The sequence below is a fragment of the Aythya marila genome, assembly GCF_965140915.1.
Source record: "Aythya marila genome assembly, chromosome: 1".
Taxonomy (NCBI): Eukaryota; Metazoa; Chordata; class Aves; order Anseriformes; family Anatidae; genus Aythya; species Aythya marila.
In genome coordinates, this window is record NC_139042.1 from 110,951,445 (window position 1) to 110,967,275 (window position 15,831).

The 15,831-nt window shown below is 36.7% G+C and overlaps 1 protein-coding gene across 8 annotated transcripts in view; it reads left to right on the plus strand.

Annotated features, from left to right (window-relative positions):
* The window catches only part of DCAF6 (DDB1 and CUL4 associated factor 6), an 86,003-nt gene that overhangs the window by 57,726 nt on the left and 12,446 nt on the right, over nt 1-15,831 (plus strand). For 4 of the 8 annotated variants that reach the window (XM_082779707.1, XM_082779710.1, XM_082779712.1 and 1 more), the window contains 5 exons: nt 384-526; nt 1,339-1,422; nt 1,598-1,922; nt 6,779-6,820; nt 12,391-12,529. In XM_082779707.1, coding sequence (XP_082635833.1) covers nt 384-526; nt 1,339-1,422; nt 1,598-1,922; nt 6,779-6,820; nt 12,391-12,529 — 733 coding nt within the window. The remainder of the gene's footprint in view (nt 1-383; nt 527-1,338; nt 1,423-1,597; nt 1,923-6,778; nt 6,821-12,390; nt 12,530-15,831) is intronic. The other 4 variants (XM_082779709.1, XM_082779714.1, XM_082779708.1 and 1 more) reach the window with 3 other exon arrangements.

The window sequence follows — 15,831 nt, forward strand, 5'->3', positions numbered from 1 at the left end:
TGCTCAGTTGACAGCTTGTAATACCCCCAATAAGGTCTCTTCTCTGATCGTTTATGTGTACGAAACTGTGTAAATAATGAAAGAGAGCAAATCCTGTTGAGTTCTCACAGAAATATGATAAGCAATAAGGAAATACTTTATCCTTTGTTCTTTAAAAAACAAACCTGTGATGCAGAGGAAGACTCTGGAATGAGTGACAACGGACATAATAAAAGAAAATTTTGGAATTCCTGTGAAGGTTGTTATTTGCCAGTGAGACTGCAGTGAGAAAGACGATGAAGGCTATGCTCTTGCATTGATTTTCTTATCAATTTACATTATTTCTAATTTTTTGGGGGATTTGTTTTGTTTATTTGTTTGTTCTTTACATGTTACATTGCCAGGAGCAGCACAAATTCAAGCTCTAGAGGGAGTGGAAGTCATTGCAAAACTGAAGGCCAAGAAGATGCTGTAAAAACAAAAGCCTCAGAAGAGTCAGGACCTGAAGATGAAGAAACAAGTAAGATACATCATTACTTCTGTAATGGTAAGGTAAAAATTCTGCTCTCATATGATCATGACTACCACTGAACACAATGGGAGTCTCATACACATGCATGTGAAGGCAGAATATAGCCATAACAGAACATGGTTTGGTTTGGTTTTCCTTTCTTTTTGGAAAGAAAAAGGTACCGACCTGAGATAGATGCAAATAAACATAACCAAAATAGCTTTTCTGGTTCTTAGTTCTAAAACCCTCATTCTTTTTTCTTAAGGGCATTTTGGCCCTAATTTTTATTGAAAAATAGTAGCGCTTCTGTTTGCAGTTATGATGAGTGCTAAGTATTTTGTTACATTTCTTTCAAGCTTTCACTGTATTTTGTTATGTGAGGATGTCTTGCAGCAATTCATTGCTAAAAGGGCAGTCAAGTCAAATTACTGGTTCTAGTGAATTGTGGGTTGTTGTTTTTTAATCTCTTTTAATGGAGGGATAACTTAATTTCTGTGTTCAGGAATAATAGCTTTCAGTAAGTGATCTTTTTGTTTCAAGACTATTAGTGCTATTTTTGCAGCTAAATTTTCATCTGTAGGATATAAGTTCATTAAGGAACAAGATACACTTTTTTCTTTGTTAATGTATTGACCTGAGCAACTAGATAGTTTTTTATATACTGATTTTTATGTGATTAGTATCCAAAAATTCAGTAAAGTGAGATGTAGAATTTGGAGGGTATCGTTCTGATTGTTTTGATTGCTTTGATTGGTTTGATCTAGGACTGCTAGTCCCATGTAGATTATTTTACACTGTAGATGCTTATATATGTGAAATCATGTGATTAATATTAAGTTGTTATTCAGGAGTTCCTGATGAATCTCACAAGGAAGACACAAGTAATGAAGAACTGAAAACTACAGATGAAACTATAGAGACAACAGAAGCAAGTATGTGTCTGTACTCTTTTCAGTATTGTTATATGAAGAAGTAGGGAATGGAAAACTAAATTTCTAATATAAACTCAATATGTATAATTTAATTCCTATGACAATTTATAGTACCTTCTAAAATAAGCAATAATAATTGATGTAGTGGATTATTTTCACCAATATTTTCTATTAGCTGTATCAGATCAACCTGTTATTGAGCATCCTGGAATCCAACCAGAAGAAAATAGCCCCAGTGTTGACACTGGCTCCAGAAATATAGAAGAAGAAACCTCCTGTGAAAAAAGCGCACAACAAGATGTTTCAAGTCAGCAAAGTACTGAATCCACTGCCAACTTGCTTGCTGCAAATGATGAACCTCAGTCACACCCAGAATCCTCAGGGCTTGCAACTCCAGAAGAGTCCTCTACCAGGACCTCAGCTCTTCAAGAAACGGATGATAGTGATGATGATCCTGTTCTGATCCCAGGGGCAAGATATCGAGGAGGACCAGGTCACAGGTTAGAGGAGTATTTGTCTCTGTTACTGCTTGGCAAATTGCCTTTTTTTTTTATTATTTTTTTTAGTAGGAGTACTAGAGGCCAGTGCTTTATTTACTTAATTAAATTGTTCTTTGGACAGCTAGACAAGCGTAATGACTTGAGTCTTATTTTGCCTATATATAAGATATGTATAGCTCTATTTTCCCTCTTAGCCAGGCAAGCTCCCATGGACCTAATACCTGCTTTTGCTTATTTTGTGCCTACTGAGTACCCCAAGGATAAACATTTGCAGTTCGTTTTTGATTATTCTCACTTGAGTCATAATTATCAAAAGCTCATAAAATTTCATATAGGGCACAGGGGCCTAAATTTTTTCTTTGAATTGTATTTTGAATATTCTGTCCTTGACAAAGCAAGAGCTATTCTCTGTTTTTATTCATTAATTTTTTTCTGCAGTACATACATTAAGACTTACGTAATCAATCATTCTTTTTATTATCTGATGGAGAAACTCTGTAATCCTTTTTCTCAGTTATTCAATATTTATTCAATATCTATGTATAGCAGTCCAAAAAAAAAAAAAAAAAAAGGTACTTTACTAAAGATTGTCATCACTAAGAAAAGGTGCATTTGGTACACTTCATATATTTTTTTCTGTGTAAAATGTGGACATATGTTCATGATTGTTTGATCATTCAGTAAACTTAGCCTCCAGTTCAGTATTGCTCTTTTTAATACCTTTGTTCACTAAATTCAGTTCTTGGACTTTTAAGAAGTTATAGTAATTATTTAAGCAACCTCATTATTGCTGGAGTTAAGAAAATATCTTTCACATATTTCAGATGTTTATGTAACCCATTGTCAGGTGCCTTAGCTTTACTCCTGTCCTCTTCAAAGTTCTCTTGCTATTAATTTCTTATGCTAGCAATGTAAATTCGTTACTGGAAGCATTACAATATGTATTCATTAGGCAAACAGAAGAAATTTAATAATTGAATATAGAAGAAGTTTTGAATAATTTGTGGTTAAAAAAAAACCAATTATAAGCCACCACATTGTTAGTAGTGACAAAAAGGCTGGTAGTTTCTTATTACACAGCATAAATAATTCTGCTCACTAAATGATGTTTTTTATGAAAAAGTTGTCTTGTACAGGTTCTGTCTGAATCCATTAATTGTCCATGCAGTAGTAAGTAGACTTTAATTGCAGGTATATAGCTAATGGCTGAAATAGTTTCTACTGCAAAGCCAATGTTCATTGTGTGGCTGAAGCAGTCAAAGAGCAAGCTGTGAAAAGCTCTGCAATTTTAATCCCATTTCTGCTTTCAAGTAGGATTCTTAGCTACTCTTCATGCACTTTGTTATCTCTATTATGTAGTAATTTTTGGAGTAATGTAACAAGAATGACAGTTCCTAGTATCATATAGCCTCGCCCACTAGCTTCCCACTAGCGTGGAAATCTTAAATGAAGTTGCACTTTTGTCTGGCACTGTTTTTTTCTTCCTTTGCATGTAGTAAGATTTCTTCCTGTAGCAGTTTAAATTTTTCATATAGGAAAAATCATTCAACTATATTAATAATGCAGTTAAAATTCTTTATGCAGCCCCCTCCTTCCTTATTCTTCCCCCAAATAAAATCTGAAAAAAGCTTCTGTTTAGTTAATACTGGTTTAGGATTGCTTCCATGCTTTCATTACTCAGGTTTAATGCCTGACCACCTCATTTTGTCGTTGTCTTTGTTTGTGCAAGCAGTGAAGTTTAATTTCAAATGACTCAGATATATGTTTACTTTTTTTTCCTCCTATTCTTCTGGTCTCAGGCATTTCTAAATGTCCACTGATCTACTGAAGAAGAGTGAGTGTGTGCCCAAATGAATTTGGACTTGCAGACAGAAAAAGTAGGCACTGGTGGTCTTAAAGGCTTGCTATAAGCCATCTTAGTATTTGTATCTCTCATGAAAAGGAGTGAAAGGAACTGGAAGTCCTCTCTGCTATTAAGACAGATGTTACAGCCTATAATCTTTTTCAGAAACTGACCAAATTTACATAAAATCCCCCCAGCACTTTAACACATGGGAAGTTGCTTCTAAACATTCCTATAGTCATTTTGGTTTGTGCTAACACAGTATTTTGATCGAAATAATATTTTTTTCATGCCCAATGCTTATCATTTCAATGCTGTTCACCTTCTTCATTATCAGCTTTTATTTTGCTAGTGTGCTGAGATTTTCTGTACTCTTAGCAGTAAAAACTTGTAGTGTTCTTCCACCATCCTACCGGTTCCTACCTTTGCTCTTCCTAGTTATACTTTCTTGAAGCTGGAGACCAGACAGTCCAACACTGTGCTGTTTGGACTTTGCTAGGAATATTAACATGATTGCTCATTGTCTAGAGAAAATTCTCAGAAGCATCAAAGGGTTGTAGTTGCATCCTTCCCCTCTCTCACCTATGGCCGTCTCATAGTGGTGGCTTTTGCTGAGACCTAACGTCAGTCAAATTACTGAACTCTTTCCTACTTCCTCATTTCCAGCTAATGTGTTCCCATCTTTTACCAGAAGGAAGCATGGAAGTACATAACCATCAATTTTATACTACTGAATTTCTTCCCAGCTCTTTTTCTCAAGGTCCTACAGTCCCCTCTGTATTCATAAAATTAACAAACTTTATGTCTTTAATGCACAGCATGAGTACATTCCTACATTTTGCTCAAAGATCATTAGCAATATAATAAATAAAATTGCCTGTAAGACTGGTGCTTAACTCTACCAGAATGTTTTTTCTAGGCTTACATTTTATCTTTTCTCACTTAGTAAATTGTTACCTAACACTTAGTTTACTAAATCTCATTTTCCCAGGTTTACTTAATAATTGAGTTTCCCATGTGTCATCTCTGAGATAATTAATTGCATTAATACAGAAGTAATATAGTAGATTTCACCTGTCTAGAATATGTAGGAGGAGTTGTTTGTGGCTTTTTTTTCTTTCCAGAGAAGGTTATAAAATTAGAGTGCAATAATCTACTTTTTTATGAGCCTATTTTATAAAGTGGCAAAAAATAATCTATAGGACAAAATAATGGGCTGTAGCCTTCTGAAACAATGCTAAAAGTTGTTCAACTAATAAGCCTTTTCCAGTATATAACATCAGTATTTTTCTTATCTGCAGCAAATCTTAGGGCTTTTTTTTTTTTTTTTTAATACCTATTAAATACATATTGCTTATGTAAAGGAGAAAGTCGATGGTTGGGGAATTGAAAATAAAGAAAACTGTCTTAGAGTCAGCTTTTTACTGTAAAGTGCAACTTCTTCCACTGAGAAAGGGAGGATATACTTCTGAGTCTCTGAAATCATGATCTTAAACTTCTTAAGGAAAAGAAGTGGCCAAAACCCCCCTTTGATATCTGTTTTGTTAGTACTTGCACTTAAATAGATGAAATTGCTGCTGCAACTTTGCTGGGTTTGTACAGTTTTTAGTAAGATATATGTAGATTTCAAATTTGTGAATAGATATTTTTGTCCACTTTGTTTACAGAACCATCATTATTTTAATTATGTTTAGGCAGAAATCAGAATTTTAATGTGTTCAAACCAAGAACTGGGTCTTTATATTTCACTTATATGATCTAAGTATTGATACAAGGGACATAAACTCTTATTGTAGATGCTTAAAATTCTCAAAACATAATGAGTGTAGATAGTTTCTCTCTAACCTGAAACTGAACTGTCAGGAAAGACTGTTCAACAACTACACTAATAATTGGAAAGGGGCCTAGAGGGCCTAGCAGCCCTACATTAATAATTTGGAAAGGGCCCTAAAAGGGCCTAGCAGCAAAGTAAGTAGAAATATCACAGTCCTTTGTGGGTTGACAAATTGAGTAAGTCAACTGACTGTTGACTACAAATCATCTAGGAATAGTTTTGCTTTGAAAGAAATAATTGGGAATGTGCCATCTCTCTTTTTTCTGTAGCGTTTCTGCAACCCCTGAGCATTGCTAATAGGGATGATGAAGACCAGTGACAGAAAGAAGCTAAATAGTTACTTACATTTTTATATTGATAATGGGCTAGTCAATACATGCTCTTTTTAACATAATTGTAGAAGGAACTGCCTAGAGTATACTTCAATTGAAAAAAAAAAAAAAAGCCCATTTTGCACTGCAGAGCATTTAGCTAGATACTCAATAGAGAAAATAACCTCTTGGGGGTTTTAGGTAAACCACAGGGAATGATCCCTTCTCTTACAAACATGAGGAGATAAGCAGGTTTTTAAGTCTTGAAGTGTGCCCATAGAATATCTTCTTTAAATCTTACTAAGTTCAGTAAATTTAGTTGGAACAGATAGATAACATGGTTTACCTTAACACTGTACATTGTAACCTGTGTGAAGCAGGGCTGGGAGGCAATCTAAGCAAGATATGTGTGCTTCATGTAGAAAGAGTGCAGCTTTTAACTGACTGAACTGATTTTTCCCCTTAGTCGAAATAACTGTTTCAGGGCTGTTTTCCTACTTAAATGACTGACTTAATTTTATCTGGACTTTGACAGAAGCTGATATATGAGCAGAGGCTAAGCCTGGAAAATTTTAAACTAGTAGGTTAAAATTTAAAACAAATGCAAATGTAAAATGGAAATGATTTTGCAGCTGCTTCCGTTTCTGCTATAATCTATGAAGAATTACTGCATTTTATAAAATCAACTTTGTGTACTAATATGTAATCTGTATACTATTTTTGCTGATATCAAAATAGCCTCATATACTAACACATCAAGGAGAACAAATCTCGGAAGAAGTAGAACTCATTTTGTAATAGATGCTAACCTTTAAAAACATGATATCCAGCAATTTTGAATGACTTCAGTTGTTGTTCCCTTTACTAGATATAATATCAGAGGAACAGCGATAGGTGATAGAATAATGAGGTAATTCATTATTTTCTTCCTCCCCTCTTCTTTTTTATTTCTGTATAATGGATTTATCAGGTTCATGTTTTTCATGTCTAACTGGCATTTTAAGAATTACTATACTTTAAATGCTATGAATTACAGAACATATTGCTTGAGTTATATTTAGCTGCATGTATTGCATGGAAATTGATAAGAAATGGCAATATAAACAATTAACAATGTATTAACCTTTTTATTGTGTGTCACATAAATTAATGGAATTTGAAAAATGTGTAGTTTGTGAAAAGCAAATACCTTTTTTTTTTTTTTTTTTATTCAGCAGCTGAGGAACGTGTCATATTTGCATGTGCCACTGCTGATCTGCTCTGTCTCACAGTGCAGAACATCCAGTTCTGGAAAAGATATCAGAATAAACATCTCAAAGACCATTCATATTTTTTTTCTTTTGCTTGAACAAAATGTAATTATCAAAGTTATATTTGATAATACATGTTTAGCAAAAGAAGCTTTAAATCTTACAGAATATTTCTGCTAATGAAGTTAAGTGAAATAGTCACTTGATCTCATATTCCTCACTGAAATACTTGAGTGAATTAGTTGTAAGAACATATAAAGTAATTTGGGCAACTGTGCTTGGCTGTGTGAGATAAGAGGGAGAAACAATCTACAGTGATTTAATGTCAAAGGTTATAGATAAGGGAAACGGGAAAACAAATGGGTAAAAATAATTCTAATGATGAAAAACAACATATTGCTTTTTTGTGGCCAGAAAGGAAAAGGCATAGGATGTGGTGTTATAGAAAACGTAACTTGAATCCTGCATTTTAAATGCTTTGAGGAAAATACCACAGGCACACTTCATTGTTTTGCATTCCAAACTTAGCTGGAATTGAAGAGTTTCCTCCTAGCATCTAACCTAAATCTCCCATCTTTTTGTTTAAAAACATTCCCCCTTGTCCTATCACTGTCTGCCTGTGTAAAAAGTCGCTGTGTTACAACACATGCTTGGAATTTCTTGGGCAGGAACATGATAGCTGGCAGGTGGATTACTCTCTGCAGTCAATGAAGAAATGACCATAAGGCATCAGAGAAGCAGCTTTTAAGTTAATGGTAATGTGTCCTGGGTCCCCTGCAGTTGCGTTGGATAGGAAAAATAGTTGAAATGAGAAGATGGCAACAAGGAAAAAAGACTAACTTCAAAGAGCAGAAGAGAAGGGAGCAGGGTTCCTGGTACTTAGCAGGAAGAGATGATGTTTGGCTCTGTGTGTAAGTTAATTTAGAAACTTTAGAAGACACATACCCTTAGTATTGGATGAATCAATATTGTTTTAGCTGAGTAATCAGAGCTGAGACAAGAGGGGTGCAAAAAGGAAGCAACTACACATGAGCCCTACAACTAACTGCTGCAGCTTAAGAGACGATTAGTTTGGAATAATGGTGTTTGGAAGAAGAGGGTTATCAAGGGTACCAGATTAATTTTGTCTCAGCCACTGCATCAGGCCTCCACTGGGTCAGTTTGTAGCTGAATTGCTATAGATTGTATACAGATTCAGCTGATAGATAATTGTGATGTTCAGTTTTCCCTCTTCTGAAAAACGTATCATTAATTTTGACTGTCACTCTTCTAACTAATAGATAAGCATAGTTGTTTTAAAACAAGCAGGGCTAGTTAGCCAGAAATTGTTGAGTAACATACATGGGGAACTGAGGTCTGCAGCTCTCAAAAAATATATTTTTTAAGAGAAACCTTGTGTTTTTCTGTCAAGAAAAAATATTGTACTATAATAAACAAACTGGTTTAAAAGTCATTCTTTATTAGATGTCACAATTTGTGAACACACAGAAAATGTCCTATGTGACAAAGTTTTTTGACTTAGCTTGTATGTTTAAATCTTTTTCCATTTTTCTGGCTATTTAATTGAAAGAATATAATGGTTTCACTTTTGAATGCCTATTCCACTCATGTAGGGTTTAATTTAAATGCTCTTTTCATTATTAATGTTTATAACAACTGATTTCAAAGTCTTCAATCTGGCTGATTGTAAGGGACAAAGTTGTGCTCTAGTCCATGCCTATGTCCTTATTTTTAGAAATAATATCTTCTATCTTACCTCAAGGTACTGAGATGATGAAAGTACTGTATATTGTCTTGGGCTCAATCTCATCAAGACTGTACACGCCAACTTTATCGTAAGATAGGAAACGAGGTAGCACAAAATTTAGCAAAACATTATTTAGCTTTATGTCTTCAGAGGGAACAGTAGTACTGAATTATTCTAAAGTCAGAGAACTACCCAGAGTATGAGGGCATAACTAAACCAAAGTTCAGTTTCTTTGACATTACAAGACATATAACATTTTCTGTTCTGTGAAATTAATACCAATAATATTAATCTATATCCTACATTTCTCAGGCATCTTCATTATTTGATGCCTGAATATGAATAAATAATGTTTAGTTTCATCAGTTGATGGAGTTGCCTGAGGAATGCCAACACAATGTGCATAAATTTAATTATCTCATATTCAGATAATTAAATTTACTACAAAGAGTGTGGAGTTTGGAAACAGTAGGAAACAGAGGAAACAGTAGCTTGCCGTCAGGCTTAGCTCTGGCCAAACTTTGGAAGAGGAAGGGATTGCACAGCATGCTTCTGTATCTACTGATGATTCAAATGCTTAGGCTACTGCCTAAGTTCAAGTTGTCATGGACAGGAATTGCTTATCACAAATATAAGTGTAAATTAAAAAGCCATTAAAACAAATGCCATCTTTTTTTTTTTTCCTTCACATTTCTTAAAAGCGTACAGAAAATCTGTAGTTATGGAGAAGCAAAACCTTCTCAAACAAAAACAAAACAAAAAAAAGAGGTTCTTAGTTGTGAAATAGCATTAGATTAGGCTCACATATACCTTTACTGCAGAAGACTTGCTTCTGCCAGGCTGCTGCTTTTAGCAGTGTGTTACTAAAATGCCTGATAACAGTATCACAGTTATAGTCACATGTGCTTGGCTACATTCTCACTGTGGAAGGTAGTCATTGACTTTAAAAGAGAACTAAGTATCATCCCATTCATGCCATTCACAAATAACAGCCAAAATTATATATATATATATTTTTAACTTAGAACTGAATCTAGTTGAAAGACAGTGTTTTTATCAAAAGTTGCTTTTGTGCTTCTGCTTTTATTTAAAAATGCATGATTCTGAGTGCTGAATATCCTTGACGGTTTTTTTTGTAATGTGCGCATTAGACAAATTTAGACGGAGACATTAACTTTTATAGAGATGCTGTAACCAAAAACTATATAAGAAACTACTCAGGAATACTGGTTAGATACTTCTGACAACATCTTCTAATCCCAAGACCTTTTTAGCTGCTATCTAGCAAGTAACCCTTCTAAAAGAGCTAGACAAGTTCACTGCTTTGTCAAACCTAATGATGTTTAACTTTTCAACGTTTCCACTACACGTGTTTTTGATAATTAATGTGGATAAATACACACCATCCCAAAATCCAAATGGGAATACTAGTAAGCAGTAGCTGCAAGGCTAGCAGGCATTGCCTTGAAACCAAAAGGGTCTCACTGTGCTAAATAGCTGTGTGCTGTTTCCAAAGCCATGATCATTTATGTGGCTGGTAACAGAATAATTATTAAATGATTATTGCTTTTACTTTCTCACAGAAACAATATCTTTTTTTTCCCAAACAAAACCAAATGCATATGAATAATTAATTAAAATTTTTGCAAGTATTTTATATATGTAGTCTATCATATATATGCCACCCATCATTTTCCTTCACATGGAAGTAAACCAGTAAGGAAGATAATTTGATGATCTTTAAAGCATAATAGATGTAGAACATGAGGTTTTTTTTATTTTCTTTCCTCTTCAGTGTATAAGGACTTTGAAGATCTCTGTTCTTAAACCTGCTGGAAATTACAGTTGAGACTTCATATATTGTAAGGACTAAATAACAAACTCAGTGTATTTATTTAGCGTAGTATAGGAAGGAGGAACCAGAAAATTGCCTAGATATGAAATTGCTGGGGGAGTGGGTATAGGAAAGTCTCATGATGTTAATAAAAGTAGTCCTTTTTCTGGGATTGTTTGCAAGACAAATTTTCAGGAAATGTATTAGCCCACTGTTAAGTGGATTTATTGGCTATCATTTACAAATCTCTTCTAATTTCTGTAAAAAAAAAAAAAAAAAAAAAAAAAAAAAGGATTAAAATATATTTTAAAAGTTCAGCTGTATTAGAAGACCTGTCTTAGTATGACAGTTTTTTATAAATATATCTATATATTCTGTATTAATAACTCATTGCTTGCATTCATTTTCCATCTTTGTTTAGCTTATAGGACAATACTTGTTTTATCTTCTTTTTGTCCAAATTTCTCCTATGACAATGAAACAAAAATCTGTACAGATCACTGGTAGAGGGAATTGAGAGAGAGAACTAGTGGTGTTTTGTTTTTTTTTTTTTTTGGTTGGTTGTTTTTTTGTCTGGGAAGGAAGATTCTCATGTTGCAAGAGTCTCCAGAATCAGCAATTAAAATACTACTGTATTGCTTAAGGACTACTTCAGGTTACTAGCCTTCTCATAGCAGTGTACTGGGGTTACAAATATATTCAATTCTGGCTCAGATTAGTTTTTGGGATTCTATAAATTCCTGTTATGGCTTGATCACTTGCTTTCTGCTAAAATGAGTACCTGCTTCTTCTGGGAATGACGTTCCCCTTGGTCTGTGTTCAAGATCTCAAACCTAATAGGAACCCTGACACAGAACAAAAGAAGAAAAAGAGCTGGATACAGGTGGTGGGTCGTGGCAGTTTGTCTATAACTGGAAGTTTGAGAATCTGAAAACTTAGAGCTTAACATAAAAAACACAGCACCAAGAGTCTTTTCACAGATTAATCAAAAAGTAGTTTCCTGGAACTAAACAGTCACAAAACAGAATATAATATTTAGCTATTTTTTTTCTATTATTCTAGGAAGTCTTCTGCTGTAGGGCCAGTGCTAATATGCAGATAATTTCTACTATAAATGATTTCAAGTCATTTCTGTCTGTAGCGGGAACTTTTTAAAGCTGTCTAAACCTTGAACCTTGTCATAAGGAAATAGCAAAGAGAAATGCATTTCATGAAATTTGGAAAAAACAACAACAACAAAACACTAGAAGACACACTAGATCCTTCAACTTTTTTAAATTGAAAAAAATTGTTTTGGCATAGGTTTATCACTTCAGAATTTTTGTACCTTATTATGTTTGGAGTATACCCCTAGTACTGAAGAATAAAACAGCACATTAATTTTGCCAGCATCTGAAGTTTGTACTTGAGAGAGGCAATAAAATGTTGCATCACTTGACAGTCCACTGTCTTGCATGCTTATTCTTGCTCTAAGCCAGGATGGAAAAATTTAAAGTCTGTAATTTTACATTTGGGATAATGTTGATGTTTGTACCAAACTTATGAAGAGTGTGTTTGAGTGCCTGTTATTTGATAGCCCTGTTCTGAAAGCTCATTTTAGCATTTGGAGGTGGCCTTTCAGTAGTGTTCTCTTTGTGTGCTATTTGTAGACGATCTGCTGTTGCCCGCATTCAGGAGCTCTTCAGAAGAAGGAAAGAAAGAAAAGAAATGGAAGAACTGGAGACTTTGAATATTAGACGTCCTTTAATAAAGATGGTTTATAAAGGTCATCGGAACTCCCGGACAATGGTACAAACTCTTTGTTTGCTTTTGGAACTGTAGATTTTTTTTGTGATTTTTTGTAGATTTTGTATGGCGTGAATTAGTATGCCTGACAAAACAGACATTGTCAGCACTTCTACTTGTATATTCAGTTGGAAGCCATATAATTTTCTCTAAATGAAAATTAAAATTAGCATGACTTATTTATCACCATGTTAGGCATGTAAGTTTTTGGTAGTTTGACTATCTCCGTTACTTCCTTTTAAATCTTGGATATTTCTCTTAACTTCTTTTTAATTTTGTCTGTCAGCTTAAGTGGTATAAAATGTGACTACCTTAAAAATTATTATTGAATCCTCACTTTTCCTTCCAAGCTCTTCAAATTCTTATTTAATCATTACTTTCTATTTAAAGAGCTTCAAATATACTTCAGTAGTAATTCTGAAGAGCTTTGACATATTTAAATTTTAAAAAGGCAGATAATGTTAGTTACCATTTTTTAATATCTGTACTAGGTACCCTGTCTTTTTCATATAAAATGCTATATTTTAAGAAAAATACAGTTACTGTTTGTAAAGCAGTAGTGCATGGAAAAACTTTTTTCCTTCATATTTCTTTTTGTCTTTTACAGTACTTTGAAGATGGCAAGTTCTCAATACTAGGTGGTGTTTTGTAGAAGTAGGGGGTGTATGATTTTGCAGCTGATCTGAGAGTAGTTCCTCTTCCTCCAAAACCAGTTTTCTAGAGTTTATATGAATGGTTTTAATTACACTTGGGAAAATGATTCAGTAAAAGCATGTTTCAATATGCATAAGTGCTTAGAATAAAATTGATTAATGACAAGATTTTGCACTGATTTCACAAATTAATAGTAAATACTCAAAACAAACATTAGTTTAAAAGTCATAGCATTAAACACTTAGCTTTAATATCTCCTATCTACTAAGATTGCCTCAGTGTTCTCAATTCAGTCTCCATCTGTGTATGTGTTGTTATTATGGATTATTTCATGCGTTTTGTTGTTTATTTTCTTCAGGATTTGATTTTGTGTTTCAGCTTTTGTTTTCCGTGAGCACCTCTGACAAGAAATGTATGCAATGGAAGAGGGTGTAATTTCCCACGTAGGTTTCTATGGTGGCAAAATTCATTTGAATCTTTTTTTCATTTTTATTTTTTGATGAACACCCTCCTTCCTGCAAGAAGATAGATGATTTTCATTTGAAATTTATGAAGGAGACAGGTTAGAGAGGTCTTGTGTCCTATACACCTGAGCTATTCAGGGATGAAATTGTCTTGTCAATTACATGAACATCAGTTATTTTAATACATAGTAAAAATATATTAATATCATGTTATATTAATAATTCTGGTACTTCCTTACTTCTAAAAGTTTAATTTGGCAATCTTACAAAAAAAAAAAAAAAAAGCATATTTTGAGGGTAATTCTTACATTTGTCAGAAAGTGAAAGATTTGACTTGCTGAGGTGATCAGTTCCGGGGCAGACGCGTTCTGCAGCGGAGCAGGGGATCATACAGGCAGGGCTAATTTTTCCGGCACCAAGCCCACTCGACGGAGCCTCCAGGACCCGGCAGCCCTCATGAGGGAGGTGAACGAGGCGAGGACGAGGCGGAGGCAGAGCCAGCAGCGCCCCCTCCCCGGCCCTTCAAAAGCTGCCCCTAGGGAGCGCGAGCGACCAGGAGCGCGGTAAACAGGGCGTGGCGCATCAGAAGGGCGTGGCGTGGCAGCGCGGCAGTTAACGGGACGGGCAGTTAACAGGACAGGGCATGGCTCGGCAGTTCGCGCAGGCAGGGCGAGCAGGAAGGGCGGGGCATTCCCCCCCCCCGGCCCATACGAACACCTCCTCTAACCCTCTAATGGCAGTCTACCTCTAGCTCAGCTGCAATGGTGTACAGCAGGCACAGTGCGCTCTCCAGGAAATCTGTACGCACCCAGACCAACTGCCTGCTCAAAACTGCGGCAGTTCAGGTCTCCGGGTGCAGGCAGTGCCTGAGCCTGTTGCTACCACCTGCGGGGGGCAAAGAGACTGTGTGCGTGAGGTGCGAGCAGGTGGACGACCTGGTCCGCCTGGTGGCAGAACTTAAGGAGGAGGTCGAGAGGTTGAGGGATATCAGAGAGTGTGAGCGGGAGATAGACTTGTGGAGCAACTCCTTGCAGGGCCTGAAGGACAGGCACTGGGGTGAGACACCCCAAACAGGGATGGACCCCCTGCCCTGTTGCTGTTGGGCAGAGGGAGGGGACCTAGGAGTTGAGGAGGAATGGAAACAGGTCCCTGCTCGACATCACAGCCAATGCCCCCCCTACTGGCCCCACGTTCCCAGATGCCCTTACGCAACAGGTTTGAGGCCCTGGAGCTTGAGAGACCGGTAGCTGAGGAAGAGGTAGAAAGTCTACCCAGGAGGATGCCTAGGGCGAGGAAGTCGACTCCACACCTCAGGACTGCCTCCACCAGGACAGAAAGAAGGGTGATGGTTGTGGGCAACTCCCTTCTCAGGGGAACAGAGGGCCCTATTTGTCGGCCTGACCCTACCCGTAGGGAAGTCTGCTGCCTCCCTGGGGCCAGGGTCAGGGACGTTGCCAGAAAGCTTCCCAACCTGGTTTGCCCCTCTGACTATTATCCTCTTAATAGTCCAGGCTGGCAGTGATGACATTGAAGAGAGAAGCCTGAAGACCATAGAACAGGACTTTAGGGGACTGGGATGGTTAGTGGATGGAGCAGGAGTACAGGTGGTGTTTTCGTCCATCCCTGCAGTGGCAGGGAGGGGTACAGAGAGGACACGGAAAGCCCACCTGTTAAACACGTGGCTCAGAGGCTGGTGCCAACACAGAAATTTTGTGGTTTTTTGACCACGGGGCGCTTTACTCGGCACCCAGCCTGATGGCTGCAGATGGGTCCCTATCTCTAAGGGGAAAACAGATCATAGGCCAGGAGCTGGTGGGGCTCATTGAGAGGGCTTTAAACTAGGTAAGAAGGGGGACGGGGCTGAAGCAAGGCTTGTTAGAGCTGTGCCAGGGGGAACAATGGCAAGGCTGGGAGAGAAGGCAATGGCCCAGCTGAAGTGCATCTACACTAATGCACGCAGCATGGGTAACAAACAGGAGGAGCTGGAAGCCATCATGCAGCAGGCAGGTTACGACTTGGTTGCTGTCATGGAAACATGGTGGGACCACTCTCATGACTGGAGTGCTGCAATGTCTGGCTATAGGCTCTTCAGAAGGGACAGGCAGCATGGAAGGGGTAGTGGTGTGGCTCTCTATATCAGAGAGAGTTTTGATGTCGTGGACCTTGAGGCTGGGAATGATAAGGTTG